This window comes from Phoxinus phoxinus, assembly GCF_949152265.1.
Source record: "Phoxinus phoxinus genome assembly, chromosome: 7".
Taxonomy (NCBI): Eukaryota; Metazoa; Chordata; class Actinopteri; order Cypriniformes; family Leuciscidae; genus Phoxinus; species Phoxinus phoxinus.
The window spans coordinates 30,774,270-30,798,982 of NC_136882.1; the positions used below are offsets into that span (position 1 = coordinate 30,774,270).

General features: G+C 37.3%; 3 protein-coding genes across 3 annotated transcripts; 2 read left to right on the forward strand and 1 right to left on the reverse strand.

The window, feature by feature from the left end:
* The first annotated feature begins 1,173 nt into the window (after window positions 1-1,173).
* plcd4b (phospholipase C, delta 4b) lies at window positions 1,174-10,347 on the forward strand. Its single transcript, XM_079618333.1, has 16 exons — window positions 1,174-1,313; window positions 2,194-2,234; window positions 2,456-2,614; window positions 2,900-3,128; window positions 3,299-3,428; window positions 3,515-3,746; window positions 4,688-4,889; window positions 5,718-5,862; window positions 6,101-6,253; window positions 7,902-8,045; window positions 8,147-8,300; window positions 8,499-8,615; window positions 8,780-8,958; window positions 9,038-9,170; window positions 9,392-9,541; window positions 9,856-10,347. The coding sequence occupies exons 2-16, from the start codon at window positions 2,213-2,215 to the stop codon at window positions 9,942-9,944; spliced, it is 2,238 nt and encodes a 745-aa protein (XP_079474459.1). The 5' UTR covers window positions 1,174-1,313; window positions 2,194-2,212; the 3' UTR covers window positions 9,945-10,347.
* On the reverse strand, window positions 10,343-17,733 carry znf142 (zinc finger protein 142). Its single transcript, XM_079618332.1, has 9 exons — window positions 17,662-17,733; window positions 17,494-17,554; window positions 16,908-17,090; window positions 16,436-16,570; window positions 15,536-16,363; window positions 14,120-14,297; window positions 11,204-14,039; window positions 11,013-11,118; window positions 10,343-10,937 (listed from the first exon to the last, which is right to left on the reverse strand). Exons 3-9 carry the CDS (start codon window positions 16,981-16,983, stop codon window positions 10,456-10,458), a joined length of 4,641 nt encoding a protein of 1,546 aa, XP_079474458.1. The 5' UTR covers window positions 16,984-17,090; window positions 17,494-17,554; window positions 17,662-17,733; the 3' UTR covers window positions 10,343-10,455.
* bcs1l (BC1 (ubiquinol-cytochrome c reductase) synthesis-like) lies at window positions 17,220-24,642 on the forward strand. Its single transcript, XM_079618342.1, has 8 exons — window positions 17,220-18,080; window positions 18,215-18,605; window positions 18,874-19,013; window positions 20,416-20,610; window positions 20,791-20,854; window positions 21,266-21,438; window positions 21,624-21,741; window positions 23,678-24,642. The coding sequence occupies exons 2-8, from the start codon at window positions 18,286-18,288 to the stop codon at window positions 23,928-23,930; spliced, it is 1,263 nt and encodes a 420-aa protein (XP_079474468.1). The 5' UTR covers window positions 17,220-18,080; window positions 18,215-18,285; the 3' UTR covers window positions 23,931-24,642.
* Window positions 24,643-24,713: the final 71 nt, after the last annotated feature.

The following is a 24,713-nucleotide window of genomic DNA, read 5'->3' on the forward strand; positions in this document are numbered from 1 at the left end:
TCTTGTTACCGAAAGCATTTTAATGTTATCTGTCATATTTAGAGAAGACGTGACCTTAGTTGACTTTATTGGCCTGGAGAGTTCATTAGGGCTTCACCAAACCCCAAGAGGACGCTTTCTGTACACGCTGTTGAATACATGCTGCTAGGAATCTCAGCTATTTATAAATTGGCCTAAACAGTGATTACAATTTTTATGGGATATTACATATGATTAGATGATAGGTTACATTAGTGAACCACCTACAATTTATGATATCAATTAATCGCAAAATCTGCATGTATTTCCAACACTTATGTGCAAAATTGTTCATTCATTTAATCAGTCAAGTTCAAATGGAAATGTAAGAAAATATAGGCCTACTGTAAATTAAAACCAGTATGATGGTTGAAGCCAAAAGTCAAATCAAATGCTAATTTATATATTTATGCAGAGCATAAATTAACTGTGCGTAATCCTGACATCGGGATTCCAGGTGCAGCATATTCACCTGCATAAAAAAAAAAGTAATAAAATAGTAGTTCAGAATATTTGCTTAAATGTTCTACTCAGTTTAATTCATGCAAGCAAGAAAAGATAACCAAAAATATATAGGCTAATGTAGCAAATGTACATGCCAAATCAAAATATTTTATTAAAAATAAAGATATTTGAGCATTTATATGCTTTGCTTATATTTGTATCTTTCCTCATTTGTAAGTCGTTTTACCAAATGAATTTATGTAAATATAAATGTAAATGTGGGTTGCGCTTGGCAAAGACTTCACCATTCTGTACATCCTGATGATTTATGCTTGAGTGTCCAAATGGGTTTATAATTCAAGACACTCTGTCAAGGAACTCTTTTGAGTTCAATAATTTGTTATTTACTGTAATGCATCACAAAATATGAAATTGTACATATTGTGCATAAGGTAAACACTTATTTAAAATGTGTATTTTTTTTCTGTCTGTTTATGGAAATTGTATTTATAATGTAGACTTTGTATATTGTATAGGCCTATGGTGTAAAATTGTTTATCATTCATCAATTGTTCGAAATGCAGATTGTTTCAAATTTTTGCTGTGTATTTGACAAGAGCAGAAAACAGAACTATTGCATCTAATAAGGCAGGGAGAGAAAAAAAGGAAAAGTGGGAGTGTCTAGGAAGGAATGAGGCAGAGGAAGGGGTGTAGGAAGGAGGCTGGCTATGCATCACTGTGAAAGCAGCCCAGACTGCGGCTCTGTTTTCCCAGCCCTGCACACGCAGCAGCAAAGACTCAGAGCCCATCCTCCTCATCTGATGTTTGTATATCAGACGTGCTTCAGTCCGGTGAGTTCTGCTTATACTCTTTTTCTGTGTCACTCCTCAATATTTGCTTCAGCCCTCTCCAGACTCTCTTTGCTATGTGTTAGAAGCATTACTCTGTCAGCATTTACTGTTGTTAGTTTCCTCATTTGAACTAAAACTCTGTAACTGCAATATTTTAGGATTTTGCAGATTTCAAAACAAATTCTGTTTTTGCTAACCCCTAATTTACGGTTGAATCACAGTGAAGACTAATGCTATAGAATATCCATTTGTTCAATACAGAATAATGGCAGGAAACGAAATGATTCTGCTTTATCCACTTGGGATATAACAGAACATAATGATGGTGCCAGTAGAGGATCGTGTGGATCTCAGAGACATATTTAGCCATGACTCATGACTATGTATGTCACGCCTGAGGGCACTTCACTTGTGCCTGAATGAACTTGTTTTGGTTTTTTTGTCACTTTGAAGAAATATACTAGTTTTCTCCCCATTGTAATATAGGGCATAATGGTGATGCAATTTATAGAGTCTATTTATAGATTTTATTTAGCCTGTACTTGTTTTCACTGAGAAAGAAAAAAAACAGATATGACAACATGCAACAACAGTTTGAAAGAGCTCTTGTCATACTATAGCACAACACTCATAAGGAGTCACATCATTGACACCTCAAGCTGAAACAAGCTGTTAGTGGGACTAAATGCATAATATATCTAAGTGTACAGAATACAGAGATGGAGAGATGTTTACATTGAGCTATTTGAATCAATGCTCAGTTCAAAATTCTCAACAGTCTGTCTTTTCCTTTATTAGCCTATTACCAGTGATGTATTAACATAAAAAGTTCCTAAAATTAGAATTTTTGGTGAGACAATGATGTACTTTGTGTTTGCAGAAAAGGTGCATTATAGAAAATGGAATCACCTCAAACATGCTGTGAGTAGACAGACTTGTGTGTGTGTGTGTGTGTGTGTGTGTGTGTGTGTGTGTGTGTGTGTGTGTGTGTGTGTGTGTGTGTGTGTGTGTGTGTGTGTGTGTGTGTGTGTGTGTGTGTGTGTGTGTGTGTGTGTGTGTGTGTGTGTGTGTGTGTGTGTGTGTGTGTAAATAAGCTTGGTCTTTCTGAACATTACTAATGGCCATTTCTCGGTTTCTGGCAGGTGGACGGAGTCATCAAAACTTTGAATTAATGAAGGCAGGGATGTTTTTACGCAAGGTGAAGTCTCGTATGTGGAAGCGTCAGCGGCACTACAAACTTCAGGAGGACTGCAAGACTGTCGCATATAAATCCAGCTGGGCAATAAACTCTTATTCTACATGTATGCCTTTATTGAGTTGATGTTTTTAGTAATTATCATGGTTTATAGTAATCATGGTAGTTCATGACTACTTTTAAATATTGTGTGCATAATTAATTCAAGATTGGCCTAAAAATTACTGATTTTGTAATAAAAATAAAAATTAAGAGCTCCATTGGTTCACTATGAACAATAGTAAGGAATGAGCAATTAGTAAGGAATGAAGCTTGCTTTTCAGGCACTATAACTTTTATTAAAAAATAAAAACTAAGAAGTGCTCTGAAAAGAGTTGTCTTTTTTCCCCAGTCTCCATCAGTGATGTAGAGGCTGTTCGTGAGGGACATCAGTCGGAGATGCTCCTCAGTGTAGCGGATGAGTTTCCTGCTGACCGCTGCTTCACACTGGTGTTCCGCGGCCGCAGAGGAAACCTGGATCTGGTGGCCGAGTCAGCGGAGGAAGCTCAGGCCTGGATTCAGGGCGTTAGAGCCCTCATGGAAAACATTGAGAACATGGACGACAGCACCAAACTTGACCAGTATCCTTGTTATGAAAAAATATATTTTCTTCCCTTTTTTATGCTATATTTTTGTTTGAGGCAAGTTTTGATCATTATAATAAATATCAAAATATTAAAACAGTTCAATAGATAGATAGATAGTCCAGCTGTTTTCAACTTATATTATCAACCTAAACCACTCCGTTCAGATGGATCTCAGACTGGTTTTTGAAAGCAGATCGGAACAAGGATGGCAGAATGAATTTTAGGGAGACAAAAAAACTGCTGAAAATGATGAACGTGGACATGAATGAAGAACATGCATACTGTCTTTTTAAGGTGCTTAACTGTTGTTTATGTGATGTAGCATTATACATTTTCATCATGTTGAACCTGTTTGTCATTTGTTGATGATTTTCTCGCAGAGGGCAGATAAGTCTGAGTCAGGAACCCTGGTAGATCAGGAGTTTGTGGAGTTCTATAAAATGCTCACCGAGAGAATAGAGGTGCTGGATTTATTCCAGGATTATTCCAGTGATGGACAGATCTTGTCTCAGTGTGATCTGGAAGAGTTCCTGAGAGAGGAGCAGCTAGAGGGGGAGGCCAGTTATGAACATGCCCTTCAGCTGATTGATCGCTATGAGCCTTCAAACACGGGTAATGATAACCACTATACTCTTCAGTTTATCATTTTTGGGTCACACTTCAGATTAGGGTCCAATTCTCACTATTAACTAACTATTACCTATGACTTTTGCCTCAATAAACTCATAATTACTGCTTATTAATAGTTAGTAAGGTAGTTGTTAAGTTTAGGTATTGGGTAGTATTAAGGGATGTAGAATATGGTCATGCAGAATAAGGCATTAATATGTGCTTTATAAGTACTAATAAAAAGCCAATATTCTAGTAATATGTATGCTAATGATAAGCAACTAGTTATTAGTGAGAATTGGACCCTAAAATAAAGTGTTACCATTTTTGTAATATATATGAATATATCCTCATTCTTTAATATTTAATTAATTAAATAGTCGATGCCCTGTTGAAAAAGGGGTATAATTTAAATAAATTCTGATAAATTGTACTTTATATTTTAATGTATGTGGGAAAATGAAACACTTAGCTGAAAGTTAGCTTAGTGTAACATTTCTGTATAATGTATATTTTTAGTATACAAAAAAAATAAATATATATATATATATATATATATATATATATATATATTAAAATTAGTATTATTTCAATTATTACTATTATTTTAATATAAATAATATATTATTATATATCATTTAATATAATATTTAAATAATATTTAAATATCATTTAAATATTATATTTATTTATAATAAAAAATAATAATAAAAAATACATTTTGGAACTGGTTGGTTAAAAAGAAGAATTGAAGAATTATGTGCATGCCTGTAAAGAAAATGAATGGAAAATTCTTCTGGGTGCTCTATCTTTTAATAATGGAGTAGTTTAGCACTTAATCTAGATCGCTGGCCAACAGTGAAGTGGTTCTTTACTCATCATGATTACTGAGTAACGATGGAAGTTTGATCAGATAAGAGGCTTTGTTTTGTCTTCTTGTACAGCCAGAATGAATCATTCAATGTCAATCGATGGGTTCCTAATGTACTTGACGTCTCCTGAGGGATCCATCTTCAATCCAGAGCGGCAGGGCCTCTTTCAAGACTTAAGCCAACCTCTTGCCCACTATTACATCTCGTCCTCACACAACACTTACCTCATGGAGGACCAGCTAAAAGGACCAAGCAGCGTTGAAGCCTACATCCAGTGAGTTCTGCTTATTTATGGTAATACAGCCATGCGTGTAACGGGTGAAGTGGCTGTAATGAAGCACACTACAAAAGAGTAAACAACAAAACCGGTCTTTAATAATAATCCAACAAGAACAAGAAGGAGATGTCAGGAGTAATAGTATAACAACCAAAAAAAGGTATAAACGAGACAGAACAAAGACCTGAATGAACTGAAGGCAGAGTAATCGACAGAAAAACAGAACAGATGAGTAAATTAGGAACAATGAGCACAGGGAACTCAGGCAAACCAGAACAGGGAAAACAGAAGCAAAACACAATTAAGCAGAACACAATGAAACAAAACAGACGTAGAAATTCACGTTACAATGTGTCTACTTGATTTAGCTCATCTTGTCATCTTTGATTATATCATTTGCCGAAAAATATTTTATGAGCATGTAAGTAGTAATATATCTCACACATACGCTCTTAAAAATAGACGTTCCAAATGGAGGTTTTCGCAGTTCCCCACAGAACCTTTCAGTGAATAGTCCTCAACATAACCATTTTTACTTATTGTAAAAGAACATTTGAATAATCTGAAGAAATATTTTCCACTATAAAGAATGTTTTGTGTAAAGGAAAGGTTACATAAATGTTAAAGATTCTTCATGGAACCATCAATCCCAATAACAAACCTTTATTATTAAGAGTGTAATGATAATAGAGTGTTTCTGTTCTTATTCTGTTCACTCACTGTAACTTCAGAGAAAACATGTGTTCGCTTAGTTGAATAGATTGTGCTTTGTTCCATGTGTGCATGACTGTGGTTGTTCATTTGTGCTGGGTTGAACATCTGAAGGGCTCTGAAGCGAGGCTGCAGGTGTGTAGAGGTGGACTGCTGGAATGGAGCGAATGGGGAGCCGGTAGTTTATCATGGACACACATTCACATCTAAGATTCTTCTCAAAGACGTGATTACTACTATTGCAAATTATGCCTTCAAGGTGATCTTTATGCCACAACACTTGTACAAATACATTTTACATTTAAAAACAAATTTTTAATAAATATAATTATTAATAATAATATATATTAATAATTATTTAAAAAATATTGTCAGCATGATTAATATTAGTACCAACATTATTATTTATATTCATTTTGTTGTTGATATATAAATTATTTGCATCGATACATTATAATATGTGGCTAGATTAATCTTCCCATAATTTCTATTATCAGGCATCTGAGTATCCACTCATCGTGTCCATTGAAAACCACTGCAGCATAGAGCAACAGGAAATCATGGCTCGACTTTTCAGAGATATCCTGGGTGATATGTTGCTGACGAGCACAGTAGACGCCAAAGTGGTCAGTGAACTCCCATCCCCAGAGGTGAGCTATAAGGCCTTATAGTGATAGTGAAAGTGGTGCACTTAACCTACCTGCTCTTATTGACTTCTGTTTGAAAAACATGGATGACTCACATGGATCTTAAAATAACGTATGGTCTTATAATTATTAATACATTGTTAGCTAACTGCGTGATTTGTATATGTACTTGGACACAGTCAATTCTGATAACAGATCACCCTAAATTCAAATTGTAATGTAGACACATGCATTTCCTGTAAAGCTGCTTTGAAATGATATGTATTGTGAAAAGCGCTATACAAATAATTGTTAATATGGGGCGGCAGTGGCTCAGTGGTTCATGTAGGTAACCTAACCCAGCTGGTAACCCCAGCTGCTCCCGACGAGCTGGATGGCGCCTTGTATGGCTGACACCGCCGTCGGTGTATGAATGGGTGAATGTGAGGCAATATGTAAAGCGCTTTGGTGGCCATTGGGTCTGTGAAAGCGCTATATAAATGCAGTCCATTTACCATTTTACCATTTAATTGAATTTAATTGAATTATAATCATAATACTTATACTGCAATGGGCACGTTCATTAACTATTGATGTTCACATATGAAAAAGATGTGCATCACCTATTGTTGGATATTGATTTTAATTTAATTTTTTATCTGTTAATACAATGAGTCTAAAAGTCAGACACCTATATTGAAAATTTGGGATTTTCTCATTTAACCCTGGAAATAAAAAGTAAGTTTAGGATATAAGAAAAAATGTGCAATGCAAATCGTGTAACTTCTCACTCAGATTGTAATGCGGAAAATATAATTTGTAATGAAAATATGTATTTTATTTTTATTAAATTAGAAAATCAAAATATAGCAGCATTTTTTAGCAACAGACTGTACCTATATATTTTTATTTCTAAAGTGTTTTTACATAAAAAGAACAACTGATTTTAATTCATATACAGATTAAATTATATATTTATATAATAATATAGGTAACACTTTAGTTTAGGGACTAATTCTCACTAATAACTAGTTGCATTATTAGCATGCATATTTACTAGGATATGGGCTGTTTATTAGTATTTATAAACCACATATTAATGTTTTATTCTGCATGACCATATTCTACATCCATTAAACCTACCCAATACCTAAACTTAACAACTACTTTACTAACTATTAATAAGCAGTGATTAGGAGTTTATTGAGCGAAATTTGCAGTTAATAGTTAGTTAATAGTGAGAATTGGACCCTAATCTAAAGTGTGATTGTCACGTTTGGTTCAAGTTTATGTTTTCATGTCTTTTATTTTGTAGTTTGCCTTGGCCATGTTTCATGTTCCTGTCATGTTCTTCCCCTATTTATGTATCTTGTTCTGATTGGTTCCTTTGTCTATGTCTCATGTTCTCATTGGTTCATTGTTTTGTTAGTCATTAGTCTCTTATGTTTCATTGTTCTCTTATCTAGTATTGTCTTTGTAACCCGCTGTTGGTGAGTTCAAGTCCACGTTCTTTGTTTATTTTTTATTTTGTTCATGTTTGTATTTAAATAAAACTGCACTTGGGTTCACCTGCAACTCACCTTCAGTGGACTTACGTTACTAAGTCCATAATATATTACTATTTAATAAAAGGGATGTCAAACAGGTGTATTTGTTGTCTCATTTCTTTCAGGCACTTAAGAGAAAGATCCTGTTAAAAGGGAAGAAGATTGGAAATGAATCAGAGAGCCTCACAGATGAAGTCAGTGATGAGGACGAGGCAGCAGAAATGAATAAGGACTGTCCGGCATCGGAGAGTCCACCAACAGATGCAAAGGTAACACTGGAAATATTGAGAAACTGAGAAAAAGCTCAGTTATTGTTTTCCACTTCCTTGTTTAACACTGCTTTTGATTGCTTGCTTTTTCCCCTGTGTAGAAATCAAAGCAAAACCTATGCAAAGAGCTCTCAGACCTGATGTTCTGTAAGAGCGTACATTTCCACAGCTTTGAACATTCCCGCACCTCTGCTAAGCCTGATGAGATGTCATCGTTCTCTGAGTCTAAAGCCCGTAAATATTCCAAGGAAGCAGGTCAGAAGTTTTTTTAAACGGATATTTCACCCAAAAACTCAAAATCCTGTCTGCATATATTCAATCTTATGTTGTTCCAAATCTGTATGCTGTTTTTTCTGTGGTACACAAAAGGAGTTTAAGCAGCTCTTTACCTTTTCATTTCTATACAAAAATATAAATATTATGTAAAGTGATGAAATTCTGCAATTTTGTCAGGTTCAGATTTTGTTCTGCATAACACCAGGCAGCTGACAAGAGTGTATCCAAGTGGAATGAGAACGGATTCATCAAATTACTGTCCACTGGACATGTGGAACATTGGATGCCAGATTGGTCAGTATGGTAGATATAGAATTACACACCATTATGTCGATACTACAGAGTGGAATAATGGGAGCATGGCAGACAAACGCTCGATGTAAAAAGGAACAGGGAAACATGGCTAATGTGTTGTAAAGTGGACAGTGTATTTACTGTAATGTGTTTCTGATTCATAGTGGCATTAAACTTCCAGACTGCAGGAATGGAAATGGACCTTAATGATGGGCTGTTTACTCAGAACGACTGCAGTGGCTACGTTCTAAAACCTGAGATACTGTGCAACAGAGAGAGACTCTTTGATCCTGAAAAACCTGAGGAACGTGAGGATTACCACCCTTTACTGTTCTCTGTGAAGGTATTAAACAGTATTTGTGTTCCTTCTGCCACTTCACTTTGAGTTTTTATTTGTTGATTGTTCTTTGTTTTTTTTCAAGGTTATTAGTGGACAACAGCTCCCTAAAGTTAGGCAAAAAGAATGGTCTATTGTAGACCCCCTGGTAAGGGTGGAAATTTATGGTGTTCCTCTGGATCAAGCCAAACAGGAGACCAAATACATAGACAACAATGGTGAGGAAGTGAAGATTAAATGCTCTGAAGTGTTGCCAAATAATTTCAAGATAGACAAATGAAAAATGTAGCATGTTGACAAAACTGTTAAGAGTTCATTATGTAACTTTACCGTGGAAATAAACATTTCCTGGACTTAAGATGACTAATTTACAGACCATTGAAACCCTTTAATTCATGCTACTTGCAGTGATTTTTTTTGTTATTTTTCATCTGGACAGGATTCAACCCATGTTGGAATGAATCGTTGCAGTTCACAATCCACACCCCTGAGCTGGCACTGGTGCGTTTTGTAGTTGAAGACTATGATAAAGCATCTAGGAATGACTTCATAGGACAATACACTCTTCCTTTTACCTGTATTCAACCAGGTAGGGCATTTTAACAAAAGAAAAAAATATTCTGTCTCATTCACTAACAATGCAAACACAGCCTTTGTGTGAATGTTTCCAAATAGAAAACCTTATTCATCAATTAATTTGGAACAAAGGTTCCAGATGGCCTTAGAAAAATGTGGTGTATGTGTATATATCCTCTTGTGAATCCGGCAGATATTTTGCGTAAAAATCTTTTTCTGATCACACAAGAATGCTTGTATGCAATTATTAGTGAATGAGACCCAGTGTCTTAAGGCCTATGCTTTGAAATAATGAAAAATTAATTTGGCTTTCTTGCATCTTTCCAGGATATCGCCATGTGCATCTGTTGTCCAAAGACGGAATGAGTATCCATCCATCCTCCATCTATGTTCATATCAAAATCGCAGAGCTGTGATTTCACAATTCCAGGAGTTTCATTCACAATGCTTGAAACTTGTTCTGAAGAGCTAATATTTCTCAGACAAATCTGTAAATTGTAAAAGGCTTTATTTAAGCAGTAATTATAGTATAGCAACTAACATTTTTTTAAGAGTATCTCTATTGTTGCATGGTGTTTGTAGTGCTCTCTCAACAAAAAATACCCTCAAGTATGGTGCAGAAATGCTTATTTGGTAAATGCAGATTTTAATTTAGATTATTTTATCTATGCAATATTGAGTATAATGATAATCAGAAGTTGCACAATAATGGTTGAATGCAGGTTGTATATTATTTGGATTAAATTACTCTTATACTTGTATTATGAACATGCCCAGGTAAATGTATGTTTTTATTGTCTTAAAGGAATAAACATACTGAAAAAAATAAGTTTATTCTGTGTGGTTTGAGGGTTATGAATACGAAGATGTCATACTTTCACATGATGAACAAATGTCAATTGAAATGAATACAGAAACAGTGCATGGCTACATGTCCCTTGCTGTTTGCATGTGCTCTAAAGCAGTTTGCTCATCCTCTTGTCTCTCTTCTTCCTCGATCCATATCTTCTGTGTACCCATACTAGAGGCCTCTTGGTCTTTACCCACACCATCTTGGACAGGCACGTCTGGATGGTGTCTCTGAAGGTGCTTCACAACCTGACATTTCTGTTTAGCCCGGTAGGGACAGTGGAGGCATTTAAATGGCAGCTGATTGGTGTGGGACAGGTAATGATGGCGGAGACCCGCAGGCCAGCGGAACGCCCTTTGACATACAGAGCACACGTAAGGCCGCTCCTCACTGTGCTTTCTCTGGTGTGTCTTGAGCAGAAAGCGCGTCTTGAAAGCCTTTCCACACTTCTCGCATATGAAGGAACGCACGTCTCTGTGGCGTGTCTCCCGGTGGATGCGCAGGGCATCAGCACGGTTGGTGCGGTACTCACAGTCCTCACATACGTACGGTTTGGCACCTGTTAGAAACGAGGATAAAACATCAAGGTGTGCAGGAACTTTACAGTTAGAGTAAGTTAGACTATAGCACATACCTGTATGTTTTGTCATGTGATACTTTAGTTGGTTGACCCATTTGCATTTGTAGCCACATTCTGGGCAGAGATATTTGCGTTCCTCCATGTGAATCCTCATATGATACTAAAATAAAAAGCATCAACAGAAATGAAAGTCAATCCAAATTCCCCAACCTTGAATCGCCATCTTATCTCATTATCATTCATACCTTTAGTCTTGAAGGATCAGCACATGCATAGTTGCACATCTCACAGTGGTAAGGTTTCTCTCCTGTATGGATTCGAATGTGCCACGTGATCTTCTGTTTGTTCCTGGTGGAAAACTTGCATTCAGTGCATTTAAAGAGGCAGGTTCCTCCATGTGATCGCACATGCTGGTCAAACACCACTTGATGGGTGCAAGAGAACCCACAAACATCACACTTCAGAGTTTTCTCCTCTGCTGGGCCATCTTCATGCTCATCCAACATGTGCTGGACCAGAAGAAGCCTTTTATGGGTGCTGAAGGAACAAACCAAGCACTGATGGGTGATGGATATCTTACTTTGTTTCTCCGGACCATCTTGAGGATCTTTTGTCTTGATTTCAGAATGTTCACGCTGCATATGTGCTTTGAGAGCAGCTTGGCGGCTGCAGGTAAAGTTACACTGGGTGCAAGACAGGCTGTTAGCATCTGGATGTGCTCTGTGGTAGTGCTGCTTCAGGGCAACTTCGGAGCTGAAACGTGCATTGCATTGGTTGCAATTGTAGGCAAGATCACCAGTGTGGCAGCTCAAGTTGTGGCGGTTGATGTCGTTGAGGTTATATGCTCTGTAATCGCAAAGTGAACAGAAGTGCGTTGCCTGTTTGTCATGAATGCGTTGATGGTGTAAGCGTAGTCTGGACGTGGTGCCGAAAGTTTGGCCACAGAGTTCACAGCTATGTCTCCCAACACCTGTGTGCAGGGACTCATGGGCCTCCAGTCGGTATCGACGGATTGTGCTAAATGAGCAGAAGCGGCAGCGGTGAGGGCGGACTCCCTCATGCTTCACGGCAACATGCTGTGTCAGGCAGCGCTTTTGTTTGCAGGTAAAGGAGCAAAGATTGCACTGAAGATTACCAGACATTTTACCTCTAGTAGCCTTCTTGTCTTTCTTATGACCCAGGATATGATGGTTGAGAGATTTTTCTGATTTGGCAACAAATGAACAGTGCGGACACTGTAATTCACCTGGTTTTAAACAGCCCTTTATCTCATGTCTTGCTAGAGCTCTCTTCTGGTGACAGAGAAAAGGACAGTTGGGACATGAGAATTGAGGTTTGGGGTTTTGAGGTCTCTCTTCTTCTCCTGAATCTCTTTCTGAGTCATTTGCCCCATCTTCCTCCTGATCATGGTCCGAGTCGCTAGGATTATCCTCTTGTTCAAACTGCTCTCCCATTTCAGCCAGATGTACCTTATGAGTGTTTCCGCTGCATGTTGCACAATGCCGATCTATTGTGACTTTCCTGACAGATGAGAAAGGACATTTTCTGCAAGTATACCTACCATCATCCTCAGTATAGCCAGAGGTCTCATAATTTACTGATCCCTCCATTTCCACTAGCTTGTTTCTACTCCCGACAGTTGCCTTCCCTCCTTCAGATGTGCTTGAATCAGTCTCATTTACTACAGTTTTAATAGAAGACAGTGGGCCTTCAGGTTGTTTTTTGAGGGATCCTGTTTTATGAGTCATACTCTGTATCTGTATAGATGCATCACTCCCTGAACTAGCTACACAACTCCCTGATTTACCTACAGTGCTTGCTAAATCAACCTTCTTTCTGCCCCTCAGCAGGCATTTCCTGAGGCGATGGGTGTTCAAAGAACGTTGCTGTTTAAAATTCATGCCACAGTCCTGGCAACGTAGTCCTGCTTTCATGACCTGGCAAGATGACTTGCAGTGCCTGATTAATGCTGCATGCTTTCTTGTCACATAGGAGCAACGGCTACACTGAAACATATTGTCCCGCGTCTGGACAACAAGCATCTGGACCCTGCCTTCTAGTATGAGTGCTTCAGCCTGGTCTTTATCCTGTTTTCTCATTACCTGCAGACGAGTCTCAGAAGCTGAGGGTTCTACAGAGTTATCTTGATGGAGTCCCTCCCTGCTCCTTACAGTTTCTGTCACTGGTGGCAGGTCTTCAGAGTCACTTTGATCCTCACAAGCTGCATCATCCTCAACTGATGGTTCTGGGAAGTTCTGGTGGATTGTATGCAATGTGTGAAATCCAACATGACTCTTAACTTGTGCATCAAATGCAGTGTCCTGTATGTTTACTGTCTCAACAAGTATCATTTGTGTGCTGTTCGTGCTGGTTTGGGAAGTAAAAAGTGGGGTGCCGCACTGCTCGTCATCATTTGGATGTCTTCCTAGAAGATTACTTTCCTCTTCTCTTGCAGACTCAATACCAAGACTGACCTGCCGTACTAAAGTTATTTCCTCAGTTCGTCCAATAGTGGCTGCTACTGCTTCCTCCTCATTATCATTTATAGAAATATCTTGTGAGTCATCTATAGTCTTATTAGACTGTTTTGAATTCCCTGTTTCTTCCCTGTATTCTGAATCTGAAGTCTGTGGTGCTGTGGTTTTGGAGAAAAAGTTGTGTGTCAAATCTGCAGAGCTCTGCTCTTTCTCTTTTTCTGCATACTTCTCAAGCCAGCCCACATCTCCTGGCACATATCCGTGAGATTTCTTTTTGTGCAGGAAGAGGCCGGTGTTGCTAAATGTGGTGTAATGGCAAAGTGCGCAACGGAACACGCGTGTCCGGGTGTGCCTGCAGTTCTCGTGGTTATGCAGGGCTTGCCGGTACTTTGTTGTGTAAGGGCAAAACTTGCACTGGTAAACAGGAGGTTGGGGATCTACATTTGTGGAGTGCTTCAGTTGCATATGGTTGCGCAGTTCAGTTTTTCTCTTGCAGGAGTACGCACACACCTCACAGATCAGGGATTTTTCCTGGTGACGGAGTTTATGGCTGTTCAGCTGATCGATGCGGTGGCAACGATATGGACACTGATTACATTTGTACCTGAAAGAGAAGAGGCAGTTCAGTAAAATAAACTGAAATGTTTTTGTTCATCACATTTTAATTACAATCAAGGTACAAACCTCAGATCTCCTGCGTGCTTACGCATGTGGACACTGAGATAGTGTTTCCATTTTGTAACATATCCACATTCTGAGCACATGTGCTGCTTGTCACTGGAGTGCGTCAACATGTGCTTTGAAAGGTACGTCTCATCACGGCATCTGAAGTCACATTGCGTACATTTGTGGGGCTTTTCACCTGTAAATAAAAATGCTAAATACTGTATGTCTAGCCATGGCCAATAAGTAATTTGGAAGGAATAGTCCATTCAAAAATAAAAATGTTATCAACATCATTTACTCACTGTCGTGTCATTTTTAAACCCTGGGCAAAACGCAAATTAAGATGTAAAGCAGAATATCCACGCTACTCTTTTCCACAAATTACAAGTGGATGGTGATTAATACTGCCAAGCCAAAAAGGACAAAAAATACTGTAAAAGCAATCCAAGTAAACTTGTGTGCTATCCAGTATTTCAAGTTTGCTGAAGCCAAACTATAGCTTTGTGCGAATGCTATGAAATTTGAGAGCTACAGCAGAAGGGAAGATACCTACATTTCACTTGGTTCCTCACACAAATGTATTGCATGACTTCCGAATACTTGGAATATCTCACACAATTTGTATGGACTACTTTTGTTAAATGTATGTATTTTATTGTATGGAATCAGAGATGGACAGTAACAAAGTACATTTACTTGAGTACTGTAGTTAAGTACACTTTTTGAGTACTTGAGTATTATTATTTCTGGAAACTTTTTACTTTAACTTCACTACATTTGAAAGACAAATATCATACTTTTTACTCCACTACAATTCTTTCAAGGTCCTTGAGTAGAAAGTAGTAACGTCAGTCAGGGGATGATTTTGGTTGCAGAGGTTGCATTTTGGTTGGAAATAAAAGTCGGGTTGAAGTCAACTGACATTTTTCAACTGGTTAACTGTTTTTTATTTTCAATGTTGGGGTTGGTCTTCTAAATGCAAATTTTGTCATTGTTTTGCAGCACACTAGCTTATAGATAACAGTAAGGCTAACTTAAAATAGGGCACTATTTCAATCCGACTACTGGAACTGTGTTCTATACATAAATTTGATTTTGATATGAGGGTAGGTATAGGCATAGATTCAGAGGCAAAAGGTACTGTAAGTATTACATACAACAATGCAACAATAATTAAACAATGGATTGACATTTACTTTTTACTTTTGACACTTAATTACTTTTAAAAACAAGTAACAGTAGTATCTGTACTTTCACGCATGTAAGGAAGTTGTGTACTTAATCCACCTAGAATAGAGCCTAATATCTTCTGTATTTCATGAAAATATTTCATAAAATACAAGGTTGGAATGGCAACAGTGTGAGTAAATGATTACAGAATTTTCTTTTGAGTGAGCACTTAAAGAACTATGTAGAAAAAACTAAATATCTTACCAGTATGCATCAGCATGTGTCTTTTCAGGACTCTTTTGTGAGCTGTTACAAAGCTGCACTGCGGGCAGTGTTGTGTTTTCTCATTGGCATGAAAGTGACCAACATGTTGATCGAACTCTACAGGGTTGAGGGTGGAGAAAGAGCAGAAGCTACAGTTCAGCTCTTGTTTCCCTGGATGTCCTTGTCTTTTGTGCTGCTGAAAATGGCTCTTATTTGAGCATGAGAAGTCACAGTGGGGGCAGTGATAAGCCTGATGCATGCGGAAATGTTTCTCCATGTCTTCTTGACTCTCGAAGCAGGAGCCGCAGGCGTGATGACGGCACTCTACGGCCTCAATTTGGTGAGCATCCAATACATGCTTTTGAAGCTTCTTTTTTTCTGTACACTGAAATGAGCAACCTTTATGAAAGCAAAGCAATGGCTGTCCATCTTGTGTCTTATTGTGAGACTTCATATGGATCTTTAATGCCTGACTCTGACTAAATGTCTTTTGGCAAGTTGGGCACTTAAACAGCTCTCCGTTGGGAGCTTCATCCTCTTGATGCCCGTGCACACTAGCAAGGTGTCGTCGCAGGGAGTTGCGTTCCACCGCTCCGTACTCACATAGATGACACTGGTGCAGTTTCTGTCCCGTCTCTCTCAGCATGTGGATGCGTAGCTTACTCTTGCTGGTGAAATGGTGTTTGCAGGTGGGACATTGCAGAGTGGGGTCGGGAAAGTGGATGCGCATGTGTTCTATCAAATGGGAGCGATTCTTGAAACAGCGTCTACATTCAGAACAGATGTGGGTGCGAAACATGTGTTCGGTGCCTTCTGCAACATGTCCCACTAAATAGAAAAATGGGACCTGGTCAGACCTGGGATTCCAATTATTTTAATCATAACATTCATGGTACTTACCTTTAGATGGAGACTTTCCTTGGGTAATGGTGGTCGATTTTTTCCCCTTTTTTGTTGAAGCTTTTAATTTTTTGCCCATACTTTTCCTTCTTTTAGATTGCACAGGCATATCTGTCTCATTCAAATGAGACAAAACTACAACAAAAAGAAAATAAAACACTTTGTATTATCAACAAAAGACAAATTCATACCTGACATATGTGGGATAATGTATTGTTGTCAGCCTGTCATTATTACAAATAAATGACCTCCTTCAGGGTTATACGAGATTTTGTGATCATAACTGGCTGATTGTATAGTATATTTATATACAAATAAACAAACACAAGACATTATTGTATTAGGACATGAGATATGTGAATCTAACAACTGACCAATCAAAATCAAATATTCCAGAGACCTATGCATGCCAAAGGACTATGTCTTACTGAATATATAATTAATAAGCATATTTGTTTTATTTGTATTTTACCTTCAGGTGTATCTGTTGCATTATTTTCCATATGCATGAGCTGTTCTGCATCACATCCAGTCTCTTGTTGGTCCATGTTATAATTCGGGCAAAACTCCACAGGACATCAGTCAGTCAAGAGAGGGTTAAAACTCCATTACACCATCAGGACCATGACGTGTTTCTGTCTCTCGGGCAACACAACTGTTCGGCATCACCAATGAAATCAAATGATTAAATGGTTTATGGAATACCAGACTTGAGATTGAAAGCTGATCAGGGTTCTTGTCAGTTAACACAACATAAGGACTTGATTAGCAATGAACAGTAACTGCTTACAAATTAATACAGAGGATAGGAGGTTTTGTTGGAACAGACCTAGTTTCGTGTTTAATTTGCTCTGATAAACATTAACACATTCACAAGGAAGCGCAGAAGATGGGTTAAGTTAACGTTAACGTTACAGCAAACCAGATTTAACGGCTCTGCAGCAAACTGCTCGGTTCAGCATCAAGAGAGAATTATAGTGATAACACCTTAAATAAGTGCTAAATATAGTGATAACATTTATTGTACTCATTACTTAAATTATATGATAAGAAATTACCTTCATTTGTTGTTATGATGGAAATGATGTAGTGCTAAGCAGCGTCATTTCTGGGCTTTTTCTGTTCAAAGAGGAACATTAATTCCGACATATTAATCTTGTATACATGTTGAAGAATTATCAATTATAAAATTCACAAAATCTACATTTAACTGTTCATAAGGATACCTAAAAGTGTCATAACGAGACTGCGTCGTAAACAGTCACAACGGAACTATTAATGTGAAACACATTTCATACGGAACTACTTTCTTGAACAACGGAAATAACACAGAGGTCGCCATGTGATTTGCCCATTTCATTTTAGTGAATCGGTTCTTTTGAACAGATTGTCTGAAAGAACTGGTTAAAAAAATAATAATTTAAAGTAGGACTTATTTGTGAATTGGTTCAACCGAGTCATTGAAAAGAGTCGACACATCCAAAAGAACGATTTGTTTACGCTGCAAAGAGAGAGAGAGCGATTCCTTACTGTAGGCAGGCTAACGTTATGCTTTATTACACTATTTATCTGATGCTCACCTTTTTCGTTTTTTTAAGTTAACAGAGAAAATGTTTGTAAAATGCGGTGTGATATTTCCACTACCGTAAGTATAGTGACTTTTTAATTCTGCAGTTATTTAAATAAAAATATAGACCTGATTAGTGAAAGCTTAGTATAATGTTTTATCAGTCTCTCATTAAAATGAAAATGGTTTCACCTCATTTGCTCTGAATGCAGGATGCATATTGAATGGAAGGGACAAAAATACTTTAGCTAATTCCTTAAGAGAACCAGAAGACACCTTCATCATGACCCTGTCAGATTTCATTGGAGCCCTGAAGGACAACCCTTACTTTGGGGCAGGATTTGGGCTAGTTGGTATTGGCACAGCACTTGCAGTTGCCAGAAAAGGGGCACAGGTCGGCATGATCTTCTTTAGGAGACATTACATGATCACACTGGAGGTCCCCAGCAGAGATAAAAGTTATCACTGGCTCTTAAGCTGGATCACTAAACATGCTAAACACACCCAGCATTTGAGTGTTGAAACCTCATATATGCAGCATGAGAGTGGGCGAGTCCATACACAGTTTGATTTCCATCCAAGTCCAGGAAACCACATCATTTGGTAAGATCACAATTTATGTAGAGATTATTATTTATTTGTGTATATTTGTATTACTGCTGGCTGGTATCTGAGTAAGGACCCACTAGCATTACCAGTCAAATTGTAGTTCTCCTTATTATACTCCCCATTGCTACATTACTTGCATTCTATATTTGTGTATGTATTTTGATGTTACTTTGGACAGTTTACATTTGATATGTTGCTGATTTGTTCTTCCTCTTAGGGATCAAATGTATCCATCTCACTAATTGAGGCTATGTGTTTTCAGGTATGGTAGGAAGTGGATCAGAGTGGAGAGGACCAGGGAAAAGCAGATGGTGGACCTGCACACTGGAACACCCTGGGAGTCCGTCACCTTCACTGCCCTGGGCAGAGACCGGCAGATATTCTTCAGCATACTTCAAGAAGGTATGTGACTGTCAGTGTCAGCTGAATTCTTTTGAAATGCATTGCAGCCTTAAAGGGATAGTTCACCCAAAAATGAAAGTTTTCATAATTGACTCACCTTCATGTCGTTCCAAACCCGTAAGACTTTAGTTCATCTTCGGAACACAAATGAAGATCTTTTTAATGAAATCTGAGAGATTTCTGCCCCTCCATTGACAGTCTACGCAACTACTACTTTAAAGCTTAAAAATTTTCACAAAGAGATCATAAAACTAGTACAAATTTTCTGAAGAGACACGATCGCTTTATATGATGAACAGATTTAATCTAGGCTTTTATTCACATATAAGCAACATTGATCAGCTAACATAAACAGAAGCTCAAATGAACCTGCTTGATGTGCGAGAACAAACCTCATTGGTTCTTGCAGAAGCTCAAACGTGCTGCGTGACACACGAGAATGGACCTCATTGGTTCTCGCACGTCAAGTGAATATGCTTGAGCTTCCTCACACAGCTGATGTGTGAGCTGATGAATAACTAACTTTAACTTTATTGTCCCCCATGGGGAAATTCTTTTCCACAGTACTGCACTTGTTTGACACACAGCATACACAATATAATACAAATGAACATAATACCATAATAATAATAAAAAAATAAAAAATAAAGGATAACACTCAGCGACGGCGGTTATTGAGGCATGTGATGACTGCGGGAATCAGACTTCTTCCAAACCGAGCCTTCCTGCACCTCAGGGTCCTGTACCTACGCCTTGATGGCAGTAGGGTTAAAAACTCATTCAGTGGATATGTGGAGTCCTGTTCTATTGAAATTGCAATGCGTGTGATAGCTCTGTTATTGAGTTCTGTAAGGTTAAGTGTTGGAAGACCTATAACTTTTGAAGCAATATTAGACACCTTTGTTAGTTTGGTCCGGTTTTTGACTGAAAGCAAATTGAAAAAACAGACAGAACAGTACAATAAGATTGGCTGAATAATGCTTTGATAAAGTAGCAGTAGCAAACGAGGAGTAACATTTTATTATGTGAATAAAATTATGTGAATAAAATTATGTGAATAAATATATGTGAATATTATGTGAATAAATATGTGAATAAAAGCCTAAAATCAATCTGATCATAATATAAAGTGATCGAGTCTCTTCAGATTTTTTGTGGACTAAACCTCTCAATTCATATGGATTAGTTTTACAATCTCTTTGTTTTGAAGCGTCAAGTGGTAGTTGTGTAGTAGACTGTGAATGGAGGGACAGAAAGCTCTTAAGTTTTATTAAAATATCTTCATTTGTGTTCTGAAGATGAACAAAAGTCTCATGGGTTTGGAACGACATAAGTAAATGATGACAGAATTTCCATTTTTGTGTGAACTAACCCTTTAATAATTAATTCTGTGTCCGTGCAGCACGTGAACTTGCTTTAAAGCAGGAAGATGGCCGGACTGTTATGTACACTGCACTTGGAGCGGAGTGGAGGCCATTTGGGTTTCCAAGGCGACGACGACCCCTGTCTTCAGTAGTGCTGGAGAATGGTGTGGCGGAGAGGATTGTGGATGATGTAAAGGAATTCATAGGCAATCCTAAGTGGTACACTGACAGAGGTGAAATAGGAAATGATAACTTGTCTAAAAAATCATTTTTTAAACTTCCATATCAGGACAAAAGGCGTGTGCAAATCTCTAATGTCACTAGAAAGGATTGTAATAAATACAAGTATTGCTTTTGTGTTTGTTTTATTTCATATCTAATTTCAGTTTTGTTGTTGAATATGCTTCAATAAGGCATTCCATATAGGAGGGGCTATCTGCTGTATGGACCCCCAGGCTGTGGAAAGAGCAGCTTTATGTAAGTATAGTTTCTTTCTTTACAGTTCATGTTATGAATGAATAATAGTGTCTTTTAAAGTATTGTTTTTATACAGAGTGTAGATTTGAACCTCACAATATTATAGTTTTTACTGAGTTCTTGAACAAATAAACTCAGCCTTCATCTTTCAAAAACATTTAAAAAAAACTTACAGACCCCAAACTATTTTAACAGTAGTATCTATACCTGTAATGTTATGTATTTGTATGTATTATTCTTTAATAGTCTATGTTGCTAGATAAAATGCAAATACTGCTATTTGTACATGCAGATGAAAATAACATCTGACTTTTTTAAATGGTATAGTGTGGCTGCAAAAAAAGCTATTTTAAACATAGAGCAAAAGTCCAATTTGGAGTCACAAGTCTTACCATTCTGGCGGTATTTCAGAACTGCGCTGGCAGGTGAGCTGGGTTACAGCATCTGTCTGATGAGTCTCAGTGACCGCAGCCTGTCTGACGATCGCCTCAACCACCTGCTGAGTGTCGCTCCGCAGCAAAGCATCATCCTGCTAGAGGACGTGGATGCAGCCTTCGTCAGCCGGGATCTTCTGCCTGCAGACAGTATGACTTACAGTCTTCTGAATATGTTTATATGTTGAATTATTATTAAATAGTAATAGACAATAAATTACAATCACATGTGATTAATCATGATAATCTAGGTTGGGCCCTAGCATTAACAAAACAGTGGAATATTTTGGCATTTGATGATGTAATTCAAACTTCCTTTCCATGTGGTCTCACAGATCCACTGGCCTATCAGGGCATGGGAAGGCTCACTTTCAGTGGACTTCTGAATGCTCTGGATGGAGTGGCATCTTCAGAGGCCCGAATTGTGTTTATGACAACTAATTTCATTGACAGGTAAATCTTATTACTGCAACTTGTTCATCATGACTTATGCATTGCTTTTTATGTTCTTTAGAATGCTAAATCCTGGTTTTCTTGCCCTTTTGCCTTTAATAATTTTAAGATTAGTGGCAATAAGGTTTGTTTTACAAAGCAAAGTAGTGATAGTCAGATATATTGGCAGATAAATTAATATTTATCAAAATGTATATTAATTATATTGTATTATATCTAAATAGTTAGTTCACCCAAAAATTTAAATTCTGTCGTCAATTACTCTTTTTTTTGTTTGTTTGTCTATTTGTACTTGAACGGACACATACACGCAAAATGTAATCTAACAAAATAGAAAGTAGATGATAGAAATTACTTTTGTACATTAATTATATATTTACATTTGATTATTCAATTTCTGTACCTGAATACTGTTAGATTTATCTGAAAAACATAAAGCACTGTTTATTTCATTCGTATCTTGGTTCTTGTCACTAGGTTTCAGGAATTCAAAAACAGGAACAGAACAATTAGTAAACGGTAACAATGACAGGCAACTGAATAGCACTAAACACTGGGCTTCAATACACTGCAAACAAGAGAGGGTAAATTAACTAGACTCCTGAACAGAACTAACTCAATCAGTAACCGTGGATACAAACGGGCAGGGGAAGGAGGAAGACTGAACTAATGAAATCTCTGACAACAAAACACTAGAACAGAAATACAAACACGAATCAAAACACTCAACATGTGACAGTTCTATCGTATTTATCCAATGCTTGTCATTTGTTTACTATTTTCTATGCAGATGGTCTCCCATACAAAATCACCCCAATCATTCTAGAATGATTAATTCTTTCCAAATAGAGCTATTCATCTGGTGAAACTATTTTTATATTGCAATATATATTGCAGAAAAACAAAATATTGCAATGTCAGTTTTTTCCCCAATATCATGCAGCCCATTTCCAAACTTATAAGACGATCGTTCATCTTCGGAAAACAAATGAAGATAGATCTGAGAGATTTCTGTCCCACCATTGAAAGTCTTTTGAACCAAAATTCGTATGCTACACAATTTTCATAAAGACATTGTAAAATAAATCCATATGAATCAAGTTAATTAATCCAAGTCTTCTGAAGAGACTCGATTGCTTTATATGATGAATGGATTTAATTTAGACTTTTATTCACATATAAAAATTGATCAACGAACATGAATAGAGCACTCAATATGGCAAATGGAAGCTCAGCATCATTAGCTTGACGCACAAGAACAAACCTCATTGGTTCAAACATGCTGCCATGACACGTGAGAATGAACCTTATTGGTTCTCAGACGTCAAGTAAGCATGCTTAAATTAAATCTGTTTGTCATATAAATAAATCATGTGTCTTCAGAAGACTTGGATTAAACCACTTGATTCATATGGATATATTTTACAATCTTCTTATGGGTGTTTTGAAGCATCAGAGTTTTGGTTCAATAGACTTTAAATGACAGAAATCTTTCAGATTTCATTAAAAAATGTCTCTGTGTTCCAAAGATGAACAAAAGTCTTATGGGTTTGGAATGACATGGAGGGTGAGTAATTGGTGACAATTTTTCATTTTTGGGGTGAACTAACCCTTTTATTTATAAAATATATTTAATACATAAAAAATTATATATTTAGTATATAACAATAATATAAATTGTAACATTTATTACACAAAATATATTTTCTTTAAAAAAAATCTAATATTCAATCATCAATAAAATGCTCTAGTTTCTGTTAAAATTGCTTTTTGTGTGTGCAATCTTAATAAAATACATTTGACAAAATCCAGTAGTCCACTAGTACCCAGTAGTCATGAACACCTGTAACCGTGAACAGTGTGTTTTTCTTGGTATTGGTGACATGGTGCTGTTTCCTTTCTTCCATTTCTCTTTTTTCCCCTTTGTGTGGTGAAGACTTGATCCGGCTCTTGTCCGACCTGGCCGTGTTGATCTGAAGCAGTACGTGGGCCCCTGCTCTCACTGGCAGCTGACTCAGATGTTTCGGAGGTTTTACCCTCAGGAGTCTGCAGCCGAGGCTGAGAGGTTCGCCGAGCAGGCGCTGGCAGCACAAACAGACCTCAGCGCCGCTCAGGTACAAGGACACTTCATGCTCTACAAGTCAGACCCGGCTGGCTCCATCAAAAACATTGCAGAGATCAAGCAGTGAAGACCTACAGAGAGACAATACAGACTTTTGAATGATGCAAACTGAGCAACAGGCGAGTGATAAACAGTGTGGTTGAATCATTCTTCGAAATTTACACCGTCTGGATAAAGACTCTTCTCACATCGGAATAATAAAATCCAACTTGTGGAAAATTTGTGTATGCCTTTGTTATTGTTACAGATGACATGCACTTATAGTCTTTGCCTTTGTTTAAACTAAAGGGATGTGCTTTATTTGCTGAAATTACCAGGGAATTACGACTCTCCTGAGATTTGCCTTTTGTATATTGAATTATGCCCAATAATGGCATAATTTGGACATCATTTCTTAGCTAAGAGAGAAATCTATTTAATTTTTTTGTACATAACATCAATATTATAAACGTTATCTAACCATTTTTTTTATTTTTGAAAGATTTTTTCTTTCTTTCAGGAAAACGTTTGTGTTTGTTCGCTTCGCTACAACCCTGTAGGAATTGGAACAGAGGTTAATGTTTTAAAAGGTATAATTCACCCAAAATGTAAATTGCCATCGTTTCCTTACCGTCATTACTTTGGTAATTCGTAAATTATTTGGTGTAACGCAAAAGAAGAAAACTTTCATCGTATGAAAAAGAGCAGCTTTTTTCTTCCACAGAGGACCGTGACATGAGGCTGAGTAAATTATGATGTTTTTGATGTTTATGAAGTAAATTTCGATTTTCTCAAGAAGTATAATTATTTTACGAGAATGGGAACAGATATTGAAGGGTTAATTAGAGAGGCTTTTGCCCCACCTCCCTCC

What these genes read in the sequence shown, in the direction of transcription:
- plcd4b (XM_079618333.1), top strand. Translation starts at nt 2,213, where the DNA reads ATGGAATCACCTCAAACATGCT. An exon ending in TTGCAAATTATGCCTTCAAG is followed by an intron (nt 5,863 to 6,100) that starts GTGATCTTTATG and finishes TTCTATTATCAG; the next exon opens with GCATCTGAGTATCCACTCAT. An exon ending in GAACATTGGATGCCAGATTG is followed by an intron (nt 8,616 to 8,779) that starts GTCAGTATGGTA and finishes TCTGATTCATAG; the next exon opens with TGGCATTAAACTTCCAGACT.
- znf142 (XM_079618332.1), bottom strand. Translation starts at nt 16,983, where the DNA reads ATGGACCAACAAGAGACTGGATGTGATGCAGAACAGCTCATGCATATG. An exon ending in TGCAACAGATACACCTGAAG is followed by an intron (nt 16,571 to 16,907) that starts GTAAAATACAAA and finishes TTTTTGTTGTAG; the next exon opens with TTTTGTCTCATTTGAATGAG. An exon ending in AGGAAAGTCTCCATCTAAAG is followed by an intron (nt 16,364 to 16,435) that starts GTAAGTACCATG and finishes TTTTCTATTTAG; the next exon opens with TGGGACATGTTGCAGAAGGC.
- bcs1l (XM_079618342.1), top strand. Translation starts at nt 18,286, where the DNA reads ATGACCCTGTCAGATTTCATTGGAGCCCTGAAGGACAACCCTTACTTT. An exon ending in GGATCTTCTGCCTGCAGACA is followed by an intron (nt 21,439 to 21,623) that starts GTATGACTTACA and finishes GTGGTCTCACAG; the next exon opens with ATCCACTGGCCTATCAGGGC. An exon ending in ACAACTAATTTCATTGACAG is followed by an intron (nt 21,742 to 23,677) that starts GTAAATCTTATT and finishes TGTGTGGTGAAG; the next exon opens with ACTTGATCCGGCTCTTGTCC.